The following is a 19,822-nucleotide window of genomic DNA, read 5'->3' as shown; positions in this document are numbered from 1 at the left end:
ATTCCTTTAAGAGTTCTTTGGAGTGGCATTCCTAGATCTTTTTTCTTTCTTTTTTTAAAAAAAATGTTTCTTTTCAATTTGTGGAGGTTGGCAGCAAGATGGAGAGGGTTAAAGAACATCAGAAAAAATAATTGGGAGGAACGTTGGGCTACAGGCAGAGCAGAGTGTTCATCCCCCCGGTCGGTGGCAGGTAATGGCTCGGTGTCCTTCAGAGGCTTCTTTTGAAAGGGTCATTCTTTTGTCCACCCTGGCAGGGACCAAACAGTTCCCTGAAATAATCTTTCTTTTTGTGGCTCTATCCAGTTACTGTTTCATTTCAATAGCAAAAGCTTGAACTAGAAAGGCCAAGGACTGTGAGGAGAAAATACTGGTGACTCTAAAGAAAGTTAGCAAGGCTTTGGCCAGAGGGGAATCAGTTTCCTGCTGTCTTTCTCTGCTTTCAGATAATCTTCAGCACAGTTTCATCACTGTGCCTCCTGGGAGCACTTATTTGGTTAGAAGTCAGTTGGCCTATAGCAAAGGGCATTTGCATTTGGAGGCCCCCAATGGTTTTTGGTTTGGGGCTTAAGATAGACTCATGTGTATCATTTACACCCGTAGTTTCAGTTTGTAAAGGACCTGATTTTGACAGGAAGTTCTTTTCTTTGTTTTCTGGAGCTTCAGATTTGAGAGTTAAGTTACTTCAGGAGATAGATGAGGATCTTGGTCTGGTACATTTATAAAATCATCTGTTTTAATTACTAAAATTTATTTTGTGTTTAAAATTAATTTTACATTAAAATTTTAAACATTAAATTGTTATTTAAAAAAAGTTATTGAAATAGTCTGCTCTATCTCAGTACTATTACACGGTTTGTCCACTTGGTGGCACCCAAATATTGAGGAGGAATCATTTGCTTTAAAATTTGGTAGTTTACCTATTAACAGTAGGGGAATGGTTCTGGGCTTTGGACAATTATGTATAACTATTTAAAATTATAATCATGAAAACTTTGTAGAAATGTAAAATTGTGATATAAAAATGTCTAAATACAAATTTACATATATTCTATACTTACAGCTAGAGTATTATGAATACAGACAAACCTTTAAAGAAAATACATAAAAATGAAAATAAGTTGTTCTTCCCCTAGAATTTCTTAAATTAGTTTTGCTTTTGTTTTGATTTTTCCAGCTTGAGGTATAATTTACACACAATAAAGTTCACCAGTTTTATTTATTTACTTATTTCCTTATTTTACACCTTTATTGGATTATAATTGCTTTACAATGTTGTGTTAGTTTCTGCTGTACAACAAAGTGATTCAGGTATATGTATACACATATTCCCTCCCTCTTTTTGTTTTTTATGAGTTTTATTTTATTTTAATTTTTAATTTTTTTATATTTATTTATTTATTTTTGGCCGAGTTGTGTTTTCATTGTTACTCACAGGCTTTCTCTAGTTGTGGCGAGTGGGGGCTACTCTTCGTTGTGGTGCACAGGCTTCTCAGTGCAGTGGCTTCTCCTGTTGCAGAGCATGGGCTGTAGGTGCGTGGGCTTCAGTAGTTGTGGTGCACAGGTTTAGTTGCTCCTCGGCATGTGGGATCTTCCCCAATCAGGAATCGAACCCTTGTCCCCTGCATTCGCAGGGTGATTCTTAACCACTGCTCCACCATCGAAGTCCTATCCCCTCACTTGTGAGCCTCGCTCCCACCCATTTTAAATGTAGAGGTGGATGAATGTTTGTAATCATTTACAGTTGTGTAACCCCTGCCACAAAGTATAGTTCTGTAACCCTAAAAAGTATTCTCATGCCCCTTTCCAGTAGATTCATTCCCCTGCCCTTGGCCACAGACAACCACCGGCCTGTTTTCTGTTACTATAGTTTTGTTTTTTAGAATTTCATGTAGCCTGTAATCTTTTGTGTCTGGCTTCTCAGCATAATGTTTTTGAGGTTCATGATGTTCTTTCATGTATTAATATTTTACTCTTTTTTATTACTGAATAATAATCCATAGTATGGATATACCACAATATGTTTATTCATTTATCGCTGATGAACATTTATTTAGGTTGTTTTCACTTTGGGTGTATACACATCTTTTCAGACATTATATTTCCCTTTCTCTTGAGCAGTAGTACCTAAGAGTAGTATTGCTAGATCATGTATATATGTAGTATATGCTAATTCTTTTTTTTAACTTTCAATAAGCTGCAAATATAGTATATGCTTAATTCTTAAATGTTTTTTAAATTTGATTAATATAAAACCATTCATGATTTGAAAGACACTAATTTTTACCAAGCAAATAAGCAAGAATAGAAAAAATATGCTGAGATTTAATTTAAAAAAGCTCTTATTAAACAGCTTGTAGTGTATCCTGCCTGTCTAGAGGGCAATTGGGCAATCATGTATTGAAGCTTATTCCTACATTTTGACTTAGTATTTTTATTCTCAGGCATTTATCACAGGCAAATAATCAGAGAAGTACACAAAGATTTGTATACAGTGATACTTGCTGAGCTTTATTCAACATTGTAAAATGTTGGAAACAACTCAAATGTCTAATTTTAAGGGATTAGTTACATAAAAGATGATAGATCTCAGTGAAGCAACCCTCTTCAGCCATTAAAACTTCCATTTTTAAAGAAAATTGAAGAACTTGGAAAAATGCTTATATGTAATATTAAGCAGAAAAAAACAACAGCTAGAAAATTGCAGAAATGTGTGTGTTCATATGCATGTTTACATACAGAAGAAAAACTGCAAGGAGATATAACAAATTTTTAACAGTGGTTGTATTTGGGTGGTAGGTAGTAAAGACCTTTGAAATAAAAAAGAAATGTTTATCTTTTCCTATTAACAGAATCATTACTTTTACCCAAAGGAAAAAGGGATGCCTGGCCAGTGTGGAAGGGGTACAGTCTGGTAGGGAAATAGGTTTAGGATAGGGTGGCAGAAGGCTGGATTATATTGATAGTTTCAACTTATACCTGTATGAACAGTAACAAATAAGCTTTGGGGGCCTTATTTTCTTCATCAATGAAAGGAAAATTTTCAACAAAATTAGTTTCTTTCAAACCCTGTTCTGAGACCTTGTGGGCTCCAGTTTTTTGTCCTTGCTACAACCTGGGCAGCTCCACTGTGTCTCTTTTGAGGCTTAGGATTTAGAATCCCAAGGAAAACTCCGGTACTTTTACTTTTTAAAAAAAATGAGTTCCACTGTTCAGAATCCTATGATTTCTTGGTGCTTTGTAATAGATAAATGCTAGAGATACAAGGTAGAGAACTAGGGCAGATCAATGAAGGACTAGCTCAGAGAATCTTACCTAAACTTACATTTATTATCTTACAAAATGTGTAGTTTAGCTAAGCTTACTTCTTTTTGCATTTCATTTCATTTAAGGTCTTATGCTTTTCCTTTCTTTTTGTATTTCACTGCTTTCCTTTATTTTCTTTTCTTTGTTTGCTTTTAAATATAGCTGTTAGAATGTGGTTATTTGGCAGAACAAAATTGATGGATGATTTGAAGAACAGGCTTCACAAAAATCTATTATAAATTGTATGTTTATGTTTTTTAATAGATATTTATTGTAAATATATAACAAATAGTATAGATATTATAAATATATTATAAATATGAATGTATACATATAAAATATTTTTATTCTTAAAAATATATTAATATTAAATATATGTGCACTTAAAAATCTATAGTTATGTGAAGCTAGTGCAGTTGTCTTCATCTAGAGGGATGGTTCTCAAACTGTACATCAGAATCACTTCAAAGGTCTGTTAAAACATAGATTATAGGACCCCACTCCTTACTTTCTGATTCAGTACATCTGGGATGGGGCCCAACTGGCATTTCTAACAAGTTCCTAGGCAATACTGATGCTGTATTCTGGAGACCACATTTTGAGAACCACTAATGTACAGAGAACAAGAATAAGAGTGGAGATAATTTTTCCTAGTTTTGACTTTTTACATGCAAACACTACTTGCTGTCTTAAAGACCGGTAGTGAATCAGTCCTGCATGGTAAAAAAGCATACATGTATGCTTGTACACCTTGTGATTATACTAAAAACTCCTGAATTACAAACTTCAAAATGGTGACTTTTATTATAGGTGTTATATATCAATTTAAAAAGTACATGTAAAATTTTCAAATTCTCTTTTTCCATTTGTAAAAATATTCCATTAATTCAGCCTATTCTTACCCCCCCCATCACTACCCCCACACCCACTGTTGAAATATTGACTTTAAAAAATAACTAAAGGAAAAGATTAAGAACGCTTCAGTTTAGTTTCTACATCCAAAAGAGAAGTTGAGAAGGAAGGAAATTTCCAATGGTCAGTGTTGCAGTCAGCACTTTTGGAGCCAGTTAAGTGGGAGGGGATTGTAGGAGGTTAACAAATATATCTAAAAATGTGATTTGGGAAGTAGCTGCAAACTTCTCTGCAAACTCAATACGCATCCTGGAGAGCTGACTGTGAAAGTTAATTAGCTTCATGCATCTTAATGCTCTCCTTACATGAAGCCTCTCAGACTACTGCAGTGCAGAGCAATTAACAGAGCAATTCAGAATCACTTGGCCAAACCAGGTTGCTGTGGCGGAACTGGGGAGGGGAGGGTCCTGTAAAATGCTCTTTATTTGCATTTGGCCAGCAGCCTGCTTGTTCCCAAACTGAGTAAGAACTCCTTGTTCCCATGTGCATGATTTTGGCATGAAGGTGAAAATATATGCTTTAGTCAGAGATGGGCATGGAGGACATCTAAGTGGGAACCTCAGCTCAGGAGCCCAGTGCTCTGTTTTTGTCCCTGTAGCGAACCCTGGTCCTGTTACTGTGACTGCACTGGGCTGTATTAGCCATTTTTAGCAATTCTTATTCTGCCCAAAGACCTTAATCTGTTTATTCATTTGGATTTTGTGGCTTAAAAAAAAAATCTTAGTGGTTTCATCTGTCTTTCTCTTCATTTTATCTTTTGCTCTTTGTAATTTATTTTTACTCTGTGTGAACATTTATATAAACATGTTTCACAAGAGCAGAGTGACACTGCCATACCCAGGAGGCCGGAGCATATGTCTAAACTGAGCTGCTTTTTTACCTACCCCAGTTTTTTGAAGACCCCCCCTCAAGCCTGGAAAAGTGCAGTTATTCAGTCCTTTTCAGACCTTCTATGAGAGAGAGATCTTATTGTCTATCAGAGTTAGAGAAGAGAGTCCTTTATGTCTTAGGAAACCATTTCTTCTTTTTTTTAAATTAGCTCTTTTTAAAAAATTGTATTATATTATTTATTTATTTATTTGTTTAGGCTGTGTTGGGTCTTAGTTGCAGCATGTGGGATCTTCATTGCGGTATGTGGGAAGCTTGCGGGGCACAAGCTTCTCTCTAGTTATGGTGCACGGGCTCCAGTATACCTGGGCTCTGTATTTTGCGGCACGCAGTCTCTCCAGTTGAACTGAAGACAGCCTAAGAGACCTCTGGGACAATGTTAAATGCACCAACATTCGCATTATAGGGGTCCTAGAAGGAGAAGAGAGAGAGAAAGGACCTGAGAAAATACTGGAAGAGATTATAGTTGAAAATTTCCCTAACATGGGAAAGGAAATAGCTACCCAAGTCCAGGAAGTGCAGAGAGTCCCAGGCAGGATAAACCCAAGGAGAAACATTCCAAGACACCTATTAGTCAAATTGACAAAAATTAAAGACAGGGAAAAGTTATTAAAAGCAACAAGGGAAAAATGACAAATAACATACAAGGGAACTCCCATAAGGTTAACAGCTGATTTCTCAGCAGAAACTCTGCAAGCCAGAAGGGAGTGGCACGATATATTTAAAGTGATGAAAGGAAAGAACCTACAACCAAGAATACTCTACCCAGCAAGGATCTCATTCAGATTTGATGGAGAAATCAAAAGCTTTACAGACAAGCAACAGCTAAGAGAATTCAGCACCACCAAACCAGCCCTACAACAAATGCTAAAGGAACTTCTCTAAGTGGGAAACATAAGACAAGAAAAGGACCTACGAAAACAAAAACAAAACAATTAAGAAAATGATAATAGGAACATCCATATCGATAATTACCTTGAATGTAAATGGACTAAATGCCCCAACCAAAAGACACAGACTGGCCGAATGGGTACAAAAACAAGACCCATATATATGCTGCCTACAAGAGACTCACTTCAGACCTAGGGACACATACAGACTGAAAGTGAGGGGATGGAAAAAGATATTCCATGCAAATGGAAATCAAAAGAAAGCTAGAGGAGCGATACTCATATCAGATAAAATAGACTTTAAAATAAAAAATGTTACAAGAGACAAGAAAGGACACTACATAAAGATCAAGGGATCAATCCAAGAAGAAGAGATAACAATTATAAATCTATATGCACCCAATATAGAAACACCTCAATACATAAGGCAAATGCTAACAACTATGAAAGAGGAAATCGACAGTAACTCAATCATAGTAGGGGACTTTAACACCCCACTTACACCAATGGACAGATCATCCACACAGAAAATTAATAAGGAAACACAAGCTTTAAATGACACAATAAACCAGCTTGATTTAATAGATATCTATAGGACATTACATCCAAAAACAGCAGATTACACGTTCTTCTCAAATGCACGTGGAACATTCTCCAGGATAGATCACATTTTGGGTCATAAATCAAGCCTTGGCAAATTCAAGGAAATTGAAATCGTATCAAGCATCTTTTCCAACCACAATGCTATGAGATTAGAAATCAATTACAGGAAAAAACCTGTAAAAAACACAGACACATGGAGGCTAAACAATATGCTACTAAATAACCAAGAGATCACTGAAGAAATCAAAGAGGAAATCAAAAAATACCTAGAGACAAATGACAATGAAAACACAGCAATCCAAAACCTATGGGATGCAGCAAAGGCAGTTCTAAGAGGGAAGTTTATAGCAATACAATCCTACCTCAAGAAACAAGAAAAATCCCAAATAAACAATCTAAACTTACACCTAAAGAAACTAGAGAAAGAAGAGCAAACAAAACCCAAAGTTAGTAGACAAACTGGGGCATTTGTAGAGACATGGATGGACCTAGAGACTGTTATACAGAGGGAATGACTCAGAAAGAGAAAAACAAATATCGTATATTAACACATATATATGTGGACTATAGAAAAATGGTACAAATCAACTGGTTTGCAAGGCAGAAATAGAGACACAGATGTAGAGAACAAACATGTGGACACCAAGTGGGGAAAGTGTGGAGGGTTGGGGGGGAATGAATTGGGAGGTTGGGATACCAAATTGTACACTCTAAATATATGCTGTTTATTGTCTGTTAACTGTATCTCAATAAAAGTTCTTAAAAGAAAAAAAAGATGTGGCACATCTATACAATAGAATATTACTAAGCCATAAAAAGGAATGAAATTGAGTTATTTGTAGTGAGGTGGATAGATCTAGAGTCTGTCATATAGAGTGAAGTTAGTCAGAAAGAGAAAAACAAATACCGTATGCTAATTCATATATATGGAATCTAGAAAAATGGTACTGATGAACCTAGTGGCAGGGCAGGAATAGTCACAGACTTAGAGAGCAGACTTGAGGACACAGGGCGGGAAGGGGAAGCTAGGACAGAGAGAGTGGCATTGACATACATACACTACCAAATGTAAAATAGATAGCTAGTGGGAAGCTGCTGCAGAGCACAGGGAGATCAGCTCCATGCTCTGTGACAACCTAGGGAGTGGGACAGGGAGGGTGACAGGGAGGCTCAAGAGGGAGGGGATATGGGGATATATGTATACATATAGGTGATTCACTTTGTTGTACAGCAGAAACTAACACAACATTGTTAAGCAATTATACTCCAATAAAGATGAAAAAAAAGAAAAAAGAAAATAGAAAAAAATTAAATTGTTTGCCTTATTATTGAATAGTAAGAGGTCTTTATGTACTCTGGATACAAAACTTCATTAATTTATATGCAAATTATATTCATTTTCTATTGCTTGATAACAAAGTACCCCCAAGCTTAGCAGTTTAAACAACACAAATGTAATATCTTACTGATCTGTAGGTCAGGAGTCTGGTAGGGGTCTCACTAGACTAAACCCAGGTGTCAGCAGCTGCAGTGCTTTCTGGAAGCTCTAGGGGAGAATCTGTTTTACTGCTCATTTGAGTTGTTGGCAGAATTCAGTACTTGTGTTGTAGGACAAAAGTCTCCATGTTTCTGCTGGTTGTAAACTGGTGGCCGTTCCTAGCTTCTAGAGGTCACTGCGTTCCTTGGCTCTTGGCCCCCTTCTTCCATCTTCAAAGCCAGATTGTCATCAACGGAGCCAGTCCTTCCCGTGTTGCATCTCTCTGACTCTTCCTCTCTCACTCCAGCTGGGAAAGGCTTGCCTCTTTTAAGGATTCATGTAATTAGATTGGGCCCCCTGGTTAATACAGGGTAATGTTCACATCTCAAGGTCTTTAGTCTTAATCGCATCTGTAGAGTCTCTTTGCCATGTAAGGTAATATATTCATAGGTTCTGGGGATTAGGAAGTAGACATTTGGGGAGGATGTTATTTTGCCTACCACACAAATATTTTCTCCCTGTCTATGGTTTATCATTTCATTTTCTTTTTTTTTAAACTTTATTTATTTATTTATTGGCTGCATTGGGTCTTCGTTGTGGCAAGCGGGGGCTACTCTCCGTTGAGGTGTGCAGGCTTCTCATTACAGTGGCTTCTCTTGTTTCAGAGCATAGGCTCTAGGTGTGCGGGCTTCCAACGTATTGATTGTTTTCTTTCATGGATTGTGCTAAGAACACTTTGCCTAACCAAAGGTCATAAAGATTATTCTTTTTTTTTCTTTTTTTGAAATTTTTATAGTTTTAGTTCTTCAATTTGGAATTATGATCCATTTTGAGTTAATTTTCATATATGGTGCTAGGTAAGGATCTAAGTTTCTTGTTTTGTTTGTTTTCATGTGGATATCCAGTTGTCCTCAGCATCATCTGTTTCAAAAAAGTCTCCTTTTTCTCACTGAATTATTTTGGCACCTGTGTTGAAAATCAGTTTGCCATAATTATAACGATTTATTTCTCAACTCTCAATTCTCTCCATTGATTTGTATGTCTATCCTTGTGCTGATATTACACTCTCTCCTTTTCTAGGTATTTTAAAGTTCCTATTACTGTTAAGAGTGGAGTTTAAATTATTTTGAACCTAAAATATTATTAACTCAGAATTGTTTTCCTTAAGCTCACTGGCAGATTAATATAATTAATCTATCATAATATTATCTTGGCCTTGAAGTAAAAGGAAAATGTAACCTTTATGCCTCAATTAGGTAACTTGAAGTTGCTTTGAATCTGCTAAATTCTATCTTATGGGACTAAGTTGCAACGATGTCAGAGATTTGGGTATTAGTGTTACATTGAATATCTTGATGAATAGTATTTAATTTTCTATTTTGAACAGGTTATTATCATTATATACACATATTCCCTTGGTATAGGTAACATTTCCAAATTTTCTTTCTTATTTCTTTCAGATCAACCTCTGGAATCCCGTAGAATCTGCAACAGGCCGATTCAGAGCTTGTCCAACATGGACACCATTTTCAGTGAAGCCCTTCTGAAGATGCGGAAACAGTACCCTGGGTGCCTTTCTCAGGAGACTTGTGTCCGTGCAGTCCAGGCCGCTGTCCAGTATCCCTATGAGGTGGGCATAAAGAAGGAGGAGGAGCTGTTTATGTACCTTCAGAACTCCGGGCAGGCTAGAGCCCTGCAGTATGCTTTCTTGGCTGAGAGGGCCGCAAATAAGTGGTCCACTCCCTCTGGAGCATCTTGGAAAACAGCATCAGCACAGCCCATCTCCTCTGTTGGCGTTCTCGGTAAGATCATGGGTAATGTTACACCCCAAATCTGCACATGTAAAGTGCTACCATTTGCTTAGGGCGACCAGGTGCTACCATTTGCTTAGAGTGACCAGGTGCCAGGCTCTTTGCTCAACATTTCACTTGTTTTAGCTAACTTAACTTTCACCGCAGCCCATGAACTATCTTTACTTTACATGTGAGGCCTAGAAATACTAACCTTCTCCACAGGGAGCTAGTTAAACCCAAGTCGTCTGTTGTAGGTCTGTCTGACGACAGACTCTGGGCCTTTTTTAATTCATTTCTGCCTCTTCCATGTCTCTCATTCCTGGGTTTCCCAACAATGCTTATTATGTGTACCACATTTCAAGGTGTGGCCTGTCCCTCCCGAAGCTAGGGATTTGGAATGAAGGTATGTCTTTCTGGCCCTTGGATCCACTCTGTTTTCCTGGTTCAACACCACTGTCCTCAAATTCATCTGAACCCTGAAAAAGTGGCTTCCCTACTTTTTCCCCTTGAAATTTTCTCAAACAAAATGTCTTCTTGCCTCAGAAGCTAGCTCTGTGTTTGGCTTCTTTGGGCCACTTTCCTAAACTTCACTTTCTCTTAGTCTTGGCCCAAGAGTGGTCTTGGATGGATTCTAAATCCGCTGAGATGGGAAGTGAAATGGTATATGTATTAGCTTGTGTACAGTCTTCTGGGGGAGGAGGTCCTTAGTTTGCTAAAAACATCAGCTTTCTTAACCCTCACCCAGCTCTCCTGCACCAATGCAGCTTGGAGGGGAAGGGCCCTCTGCATCTTCTCAGTCTGTTGTCGTCTCCGTCGAGTTTGGGAATAAAGTGGTGTGTCTTCAATACAAACACACTGTGTTCCTTCTAGCGCTGACTCGGTTCACTTGTGATTTTTTTAAGGAGATGGATAAAGAGTGTGACAAAGAGCTATGAGTGTCCCTTTTTATACTCTTTCAGCAACACCAGTATTTGTTTCTAGTCATGTACTTACCTGTTTCTTCTTCCCTATATTCCTTCAAGCCAAGAATAATTAATACAAACTAATAGTAAAAGTTTTAAGTTGATCAGTGTTGTGTTTGTCAACCACTGTTGGAGAATTTCCCTATTTCCTTATTGTGGGCTTTTGAAAAAAGACTTCAGGTTTGTGTCTGGCGTGGAATGTTTAAAAGTTTGAGGTTGCTTTTTTTTTTAAGTATACCCCACATTGTTCTGAAAAATATTTAAACTATGTAGAAGACAACGTGGATCAAAATAAAGGGAGAGAGTTGGTCGTTTCCCCCTTCTTCACATTTAGGGCATCCTGCTCCGCACTGCGTCTTTGTGCCGCAGCCTCCCGCCTCAGCTGTGTCCTCTGGACCACGCCCACAGCCTCATGTGCTTGACTCATGGCTCCTCCTCTGTCTCTGGCCCGAAGCCTGGCCGACCCTGGGTACCTGGCTCTCCCGCAGCCCTGTTGAGAGAATGCGGTTGCTTCTCCCACCCTCCACGGACCTCACTGTCACGTCCCAGTTCCCCTCGGAGACCATCACTCCTTTCAGGACCCTCTCCCCCGCGGTCCCGCCATCCGGTCTTACCACTGTATCCCTCCTCATTACTGTGGGCGCTCCCCGCCTTTGCCCTCGCTTTAGTGCCTGGCTCGCAGTTCCCCGCGTGGCCCGAGCCCTGCTGCCACCCTGAGGGTCTTCACCCCTGTGGGGGTAGCTCATGCAGCCCTGTTGCTTCTGGGTGCCTTCTCCTCAGATCCAGTGACACTGACTTCACTTCACTTCTGTGACCCACACGTCAGGCCTCGCCGTATGTCTTGTCTTCACCCTAAACATTTCTCTGCCTCTGAAATGTGAAATCTCCGTTTTTCACCACCGCCTTGTATCTTTCCACATCCCTTTTTCGGTTATTCTAACTAGTACCTCTGTTACTTGACCAACTCCTCTTATCTTTACTCTCTTCTCTATTCCGTTTTCATTTCCAGTCGTCCCTTCGGCTGCTCTCTTGCCAGTGTCTTCAAACGCCCTGCCTCACTGTCCTTTCATTATGCCGCCTGGCAGAACCCCAGCCCCGATGAGCCCAAACGTGCACTTCCGGGAGCCTGTGCTCTCACATCAGGTCCGCGCCCCTGCAAGTCCATGTTCTCCCACCTCGCCTGCGGTCTCAGGGCCCTCAGGAGGGCAGAAGGCTGTCCTTGAGCAAACACTGCAGAACCAGTGGTCAAAGCATGCCTTACCCTTTATTTACTTCTCTGAGTAGAAGAGGTTCTTGGCCGGATTTAATCCCATGGCAGTTACATGCAGTGACCTGGCACAGGAGCAGGACTCCCGGTCCCTGTGTGTGTGTGTTTAATGAGGAGAAAGTAAGAAACCACATTCAACATAAATACAATATATATGCCTATGAAAACGTAATTACCAGCGGTGAAAAGCTTGGTCTTTCAGCCCTGTGTTCTTGAGAACGTTGAGATCACAGGGTTGGGAGAAAAGTTAACAGCTAAGACGTTTTTGCAAGAAATAGATATTGTTTTCATGTATATTTCGTTTTAGTGACTAAATGAAAGGTATCAGTTTATAGAACTGAAGAAGATTTAAATTTCAGCTGAGACACTTCTGAAAAGCCTTAGTCTGGCCCACCTGTGGTGTGGACCCTGCGTTGTTCGGAGCCCCAGAGGTCCTTCAGCTCTGAGAGGTGAGCGCTGAGGAGCTGCACTCCACCTTCACCAGGTGGCTTTCCTTTCCTGCTGTGTTCAGTGCTGAGGCGTCACCTGCATCATATTATACTTTATAAAGCACTCGCACATAAACTTCTCATTAGTCCTTCTTGTCCCTGTGAGATTGTAATCTCTATGTATGCGCTTGGGACTGAAATCTAGGGCGCCAGGGTTTTGAACCCCCAACTCTACCTCCTATTTACCCAGGCTAAAGTTTAGGATACAAGCTGCTACAGCACTGAGCTACCCAGCCTTGTTGTTGCTGAGTGAAAGGCAGATGCTTAGTAAATTTGGGAAATTAAATGTTTTAAATAACAATATATATATAATATTAAATAATTTAATAAAGTTAGAAATTAAATATATTCCAGAGAAACTAAATCAATGACATTATTATTGATAACATTCTATATTCAAAACCAATTCCCACAGGGGATTAAGAGGCACAAATTACTATGTGTAAAATAAATAAGCTACAAGGATATGTTGCACAGCACAGGGAGTACAGCCAATATTTTATAATAACTTTAAATGGAGTATAATATATAAAAATTTTGAATCACTGTTGTACACCTAAAACTAATATAATATTGTAAATCAACTCAACTTCAATTGAAAAAAAAAATTCCCCAAAGCTAGCCAATGTGAAGTATAGAGGAGTTATATATACATGTATCTTTCACAGACTATCCACAGTGAGTTGGTGAGGTAATGGATAGCCTGCTGCTATAACAGATAACAATCTCAGTGGCTTAACACAATAAAGACACATTTCCTCCTCACTCCACAGTAATTCTAGAACCAGGCTCTTTCCAATTAGTGGCTCTGCCATTCTCCTGGACAAGGGTCAACAAACTTTTTCTGTTAAGTTCCAGATAATAAATGTTTTAGGCTTTTGGGGCCATGTGGTCTCTGTTGCAACTACTCAGCTCTGCTAGTGAGGACTAAAACACACATAGACAATTCAAAAACAAATCAGTGTGGTTGATTCCAGTGAAACTTCATTTATGGACACTGAAATTTGAATTTGATATACTTTTCATGTGTCACAAAATATCCTTATTCTTTCATTTTCAACTATTTAAAGTGTAAGGACATTGTTAGCTCACAGGCAGTGCAGAAGCAGGCCGTGGGCTGGATGTGACCTGCAGGCCAACACCTGCTCCAGGGTCTCTCCTCCAAGGCCTCAGAGTTGTTCTCTGCGTCCTCTACACCCAGGTGGTCATGAAGGACCTTGTGGGAGATTTTAGGGGCCAGTCGTGATCCCACACCACCCCTCCTCCATTTCCTTGACCGGAATTAGTTACAGGCCCTACCAGGATACAGACTTCTGTCTGGGAAGTACAGGCTTCTGTGTGCCCAGGAAGAAAATGAAATGGTGTGGGGGAAAAAACAACAACATTTTTGCCATCAAATAATTTTTCTACATTTTCCATTCTTCTTGCCTTTGTTTAAAGTATTTCTCACTTTTCTTTTCCCTTCCCTGGCTGGGTGGTTCAACTTCTCCAATTCCACTGTTTCAACATGATCTTTCTTTAAATCTTTCTTCAAATATCTTTATCTTGAAGTTTTTCTTGACTCATCCAACCCAAAATAATCTCTTTCCTTTGAATCACCAAAGAAATTTGAACGTTTCTCGTCGCATATTTACCTTTTAGGGTGGATATTTGTGAACTTTTCTTCTAACCACAACTAGATTATAAGTTCCCTGAAGGTTGGTTCTACTTGTATTTCTAATAACAGTTTTATTGAGATGAAACCGTGTCATAAAATTCACCCATTTTTAAAAAATAAATTTATTTATTTATTTATTTTTGGCTGTGTTGGGTCTTTGTTGCTGTGCGCCAGCTTTCTCTAGTTGCAGAGAGCGGTGGCTCCTCTTTGTTGTGGTGCTCAGGCTTCTCATTGTGGTGGCTTTTCTTGTTGCAGAGCACGGGCTCTAGGCGCCCAGGCTTCAGTAGTTGCAGCACGCAGGTCCAGTGGTTGTGGCTCGCGGGCTCTAGAGCGCAGGCTCAGTAGTTGTGGTGCATGGGCTTAGCTGCTCCGTGGCATGTGGGATCTTCCAGGCCCAGGGTTCAATCCTATGTTCCCCTGCATTGGCAGGTGGATTCCTAACCACTGTGCCACCAGAGAAGTCCCACAATTCACCCATTTAAAGAGTACAATTCAACATAACGTGGTGCAGCGGCTATGAAAAACAGTATGGCAGTTTCTCCAAAAATTAAAAATAGAATTACCATATGATTCAGCAATTCCACTTCTGGGTAAATACCCAAAAGAATTGAAGGCAGGGACTCAAACAGGTATTTGTACACTCATGTGCATAGGAGAATTACTCACCATAGTGGAATAATGGTGGAAGTAATCCAGATGTCCATTGACAGGTGAATGAATAAACAAAATGTGGTACATATATATATTCAAAGGGATATTATTCAGCCTTAAGAGGTAGGAAATTCTGGCACATACTGCAACATGAGTAAACCTGGAGGCTCTTCTGCTAAGTGACATAAGCTAGTCACAAAGGGACAAATACTATTAGATTCCACTTACATGAGGTACCTAGAGTAGTCAAAATTATAAAGCTAGGAAGTGGAATGATGGCTGCCGTGGGCTGGGGAGAGGGAGGAATGGGGAGTTATTGTTTCATGAGTACAGAGTTTCAGTTCTGCAAGATGAAAAGCGTTCTGGAGATGGATGGCGGTGCTGGCTGCACAACTCTGTAAATGTGCTTTATGCCACGGAACGGTACACGTAAAACTGGTCATGATGTTAAGTTTGATGTTATATGTATTTTACCACAATTAAAACTTTTTAAAAATACATAATAACAATGTCACAAAAAAGAGTACACTTAGTGGTTTTTAGATATTCATAAAGTTGTGCAACCATTGCCACAGAAAATTTTAGAACATTTTCATCACCCTGAAAAGAAACCCTGTACCCATTAGCAGTCACTCCTCATTGCCCTTCCTCCCAGCTTCTGGCAACTACGAATCTACTTTCTGTCTCTATGGATTTTCCTGTTCTGGACGTTTCATATAAATGGAATCATATAACATGTAACCTTTTGTGTCCAACTTCTTTAATTTAGCATAACGTTTTTTAAGGCTCATCCATGTTATAATGTACCATTTACTTTTATGGCTGAGTGATATCCCATTGGAGAGACACACCACCTTTTGTTTATCCATGTTGATGGACATTTCGCTTGTTTCTTCCTTTTGGCTATTTTGAATATTGCTGCTATGAACATCTATGTATGACTTTTGTGTGGATGTATATCTTCATTTCTCTTGGGTTATGCATATACCTACGTACCTAGGAGTGGAATTGCTGGATCATGTGGTAACTCCATGTTTAACATCTTGAGGAACTTCCAACTTGTTTTCTACAGCAGCAGCACCATTTTACAATTTGCCAGCAGTGAATCAGTGTACTAATTTCTTCACATCCTCACCATAACTTGTTATTGTCTATCTTTTAAAATTATAGCTATCCTAGCGGGTGTGAAGTGGTAGTTCATTGTGGTTTTGACCTGCATTTCCATAATGACAAATGATATTAGGCATCTCTTCATATGCTTATTGGCCATTTGCATATTTTCTTTGGAGAAATGTTTATTAGATCCTTTGCCTAATTTTATTTTATTTATTTAATTTAAAATTTTTACTGGAGTATACTTGATTTACTATGTTGTGTTACTTTCAGGTGTACAGCAAAATAAGTCAGTTATACATATACATATATCCACTGTTTTTTAGATTACTTTCCCATATAGGCCATTATAGAATATTGAGTAGAGTTCCCTGTGCTGTACAGTACGTCCTTATTAGTTATCTATTTTATATATAGCAGTAATGTGTTTATATCAATCCTAATCTTCCAGTTTATCCCTCCCCTCCACTTACCCCCAGTAACCATAAGTGTGTTTTCTACATCTGTAACTCTATTTCTGTTTTGTAGATAAGTTCATTTTTACTCTTTTCTAATTTTTTAATTTTTATTTTTTAAGCTCTTTATTGGAATATAATTGCTCTACACTCTTGGACCAGCTTTTGAGGGACACCAAAGTGAATCAGCTGTATTTATACATATATCCCCATATCCCCTCCCTCCCGCGACTACCTCCCATCCTCCCAGTCCTGGCCCTCTAAGGCATTACCCATCATTGAGTTGATCTCCCTTTGTTATACAGCAACTTCCCACTAGCTATCTATTTTGCAGTTGGTAGTGTATATATGTCTATGCTACTCTCTCATTTCGTCCCAGCTTCCCCTTTTCCCCCCACCCCCCCAACCCTGTGTCCTCCAGTCCATTCTCTGCATCTGCATCCTTATTCTTGCCCTGTCACTGGGTTCATCAGTACCACATTTTTTCCCCTTAGATTCTGTATATATGAGTTAGCATACAGTATGTGATTTTCTCTTTCTGGCTTACTTCACTCTGTATGACAGACTCTAGGTCTATCCACCTCATTACAGATAGCTCCATATCATTCCTTTTTATGGTTGAGTAATATTCCATTGTATATATATGCCACATCTTCTTTATCCATTCATCTGTTGATGGGCATTTAGGTTGATTCCATGTCCTGGCTATTGTACATAGTACTGCAATGAACATTATGGTACATGTTTCTTTTTGGATTATGGTTTTCTCTGGGTATATGCCCAGGAGTGGGACTACTGGATCATATGGTAGTTCCATTTTAATTTTTTAAGGAACCTCCAAACTGTTTTCCATAGTGGCTGCACCAACTTACATTCCCACCAACAGTGCAGGAGAGTTCCCTTTTCTCCACACCCTCTCCAACATTTATTGTTTCTAGATGTTTTGATGATGGCCATTCTGACCAGTGTGAGGTCATACCTCATTGCGGCTTTGACTTTCATGTCTCTAATGATGAGTGATGTTGAGCATCTTTTCATGTGTTTGTTGGCCATCTGTATGTCTGCTTTGGAGAAATGTCTATTTAGGTCTTCTGCCCATTTGTGGATTGGGTTACTTGCTTTTCTGGTATTAAGCTGCATGAGCTGCTTGTATAATTTGGAGATTAATCCTTTGTCTGTTACTTCACTGGCAACTACTTTTTCCCATTCTGAGGATTGTCTTCTTATCTTGTTTATGGTTTCTTTCGCTGTGCAAAAGCTTTTAAGTTTCATTAGGTCCCATTTGTTTATTCTTGATTTTATTTCCGTTATTCTAGGAGGTGGGTCAAAAAGGATCTTGCTTTGATGAATGTCATAGAGTGTTCTGCCTATGTTTTCCTCTAGGAGTTTTATAGTGCCTGGCCTTATATTTAGGTCTTTAATCCATTTGGAGTTTATTTTTGTGTATGGTGTTAGGAAGTGTTCTAATTTCATTCTTTCACATGTTGCTGTCCAATTTTCCCAGCACCACTTATTGAAGAGGTTGTCTTTTTTCCACTGTATATTCTTGCCTCCTTTGTCAAAGATAAGGTGCCCATATGTGCTTGAGTTTACCTCTGAGTTCTCTATTCTGTTCCATTGATATTGTCACTCTTTGCAGATGACATGATATTATACACAGAAAACCCTAAAGATTCTACCAGAAAACTGCTAGCACTAATTGATGAATTTAGTAAAGTAGCAGGATACAAAATTAATGCACAGAAATCTCTTGCATTCCTATACACTAACAATGAAAAAGCAGAAAGAGAAATTAAGGAAACTCTCCCATTTACCATTGCAACAAAAAGAACAAAATACCTCGGAATAAACCTGCCTAAGGAGGCAAAAGACCTGTATGCAGAAAACTATAAGATGCTGATGAAAGAAATCAAAGATGATACAAACAGATGGAGGGATATACCATGTTCTTGGATTGGAAGAATCAACATTGTGAAAATGAGCATCCTACGCGAAACAATTTATAGATTCAATACAATCCCTATCAAATTACCAATGGCATTTTTCACAGAACTAGAACAAGAAATCTTACAATGTGTATGGAAATGCAAAAGACCCCGAATAGCCAAAGCAATCTTGAGAAGGAAAGATGGAGTTTGTGGAATTAGGCTTCCTGACTTCAAACTATACTACAAGGCCACAGTGATCAAGACAGTATGGTACTGGCACAAAAATAGAAAGGAAGATCAATGTACCCTTTTTTTAGGTTCCACATATAAGCGATATCATATGATGTTTGTCTTTCTCTGTCCGACTTACTCACGCAGGTTGAGAATCTCTAGTTGATCAATGTTGAATTGAGGTATCTTTTTATTGTTGAGTTTGTGTTCTTTATATATTCTGATACAAGTATCTTATCAGATATATGATTTGGAAATATTTTCTTCCATTCTGTGGGGATTTTTTCACTTTTTTGTGTCCTTCAAAGCACAAAAGTTTTTAATTTTGATGATGTCCAATTTATCTATTTTTTTTTCTTTTATTGCTAATGCTCTTGGTGTCATATCTAAGAAACCATTGCCTAATCCGAGGTCATGAAGAGTTACTCATAAGAGTTTTATAGTTTTAGCTCTTACTTTGGTCTTTGATCCACTTTGATTTAATTTTTGTATGTGGTGTGAGGCAGAAGTCCATCATTCTTTTAGATGTGGATATCCAGTTGTCCCAGCACCTTAGTTGAGAAAGACTATTCTTTCCCCATTGGATTATGTTGGTGTCCTTGTCAAAAATTGATTTTCCATAAGTGTATGAGTTTATTTCAGGACTCTTAATTCTATCTCATTGATGTACATGTCTATCCTTATACCTGTACCACATAGTCCTGAATACTGTAGGTTTGTCAAAAGTTTTGAAATTGGAAAGAATTTTTTCTTTTTTTTCCCTGTATTGTTTTGGTTATTCTGGATAGCCATTTGTATTTCTATATGACTTTTAGGATCAGCTTGTTTATTTCTGCCAAAAACCGGTTGGATTTTTCATAGTGATGGCACTGGATCTGCAGATTGATTTGCGTAGTATTGCCATCTTAACAATATTAAGTCTTCTGATCCACAGACAGGGGATGTCTTTCCATTTAGTCAGGTTTTCTTTAATTTCTTTCAACAATGTTCTTTGGTTTTTAGTGTATAAGTCTTATGATTCTCCCTTAAATTTTTCTAAAGTATTTTATTCTTTTTAACACTGTTATAAGTGGAATAGTTTTCTTAATTTCATATTCAGATTATTCATTGCTAGTATATATAAATAGAATTGATTTTTGTATATTGGTCTTGTATCCTGCAACCTTGCTGAACTTGCTTATTTCTAATAGTGTGTGTGTGTGTG

At 38.4% G+C, this 19,822-nt stretch overlaps 1 protein-coding gene across 2 annotated transcripts in view; it reads left to right on the top strand.

The window, feature by feature from the left end:
• The window catches only part of LOC130855704 (peroxisomal bifunctional enzyme), a 54,297-nt gene that overhangs the window by 30,800 nt on the left and 3,675 nt on the right, over positions 1-19,822 (top strand). Inside the window, exons 6-7 of one of the 2 annotated variants that reach the window (XM_057739631.1) lie at positions 9,534-9,875; positions 12,455-12,544. In XM_057739631.1, the coding sequence (XP_057595614.1) occupies positions 9,534-9,875; positions 12,455-12,544 (432 nt within the window). The remainder of the gene's footprint in view (positions 1-9,533; positions 9,876-12,454; positions 12,545-19,822) is intronic. The other variant, XM_057739632.1, reaches the window with a different exon arrangement.

Source organism: Hippopotamus amphibius, chromosome 6 (assembly GCF_030028045.1).
Source record: "Hippopotamus amphibius kiboko isolate mHipAmp2 chromosome 6, mHipAmp2.hap2, whole genome shotgun sequence".
NCBI lineage: Eukaryota > Metazoa > Chordata > Mammalia > Artiodactyla > Hippopotamidae > Hippopotamus > Hippopotamus amphibius.
Note: the sequence above shows the minus strand (reverse complement) of the source record. Positions and strands in the feature narration are given on the sequence as shown.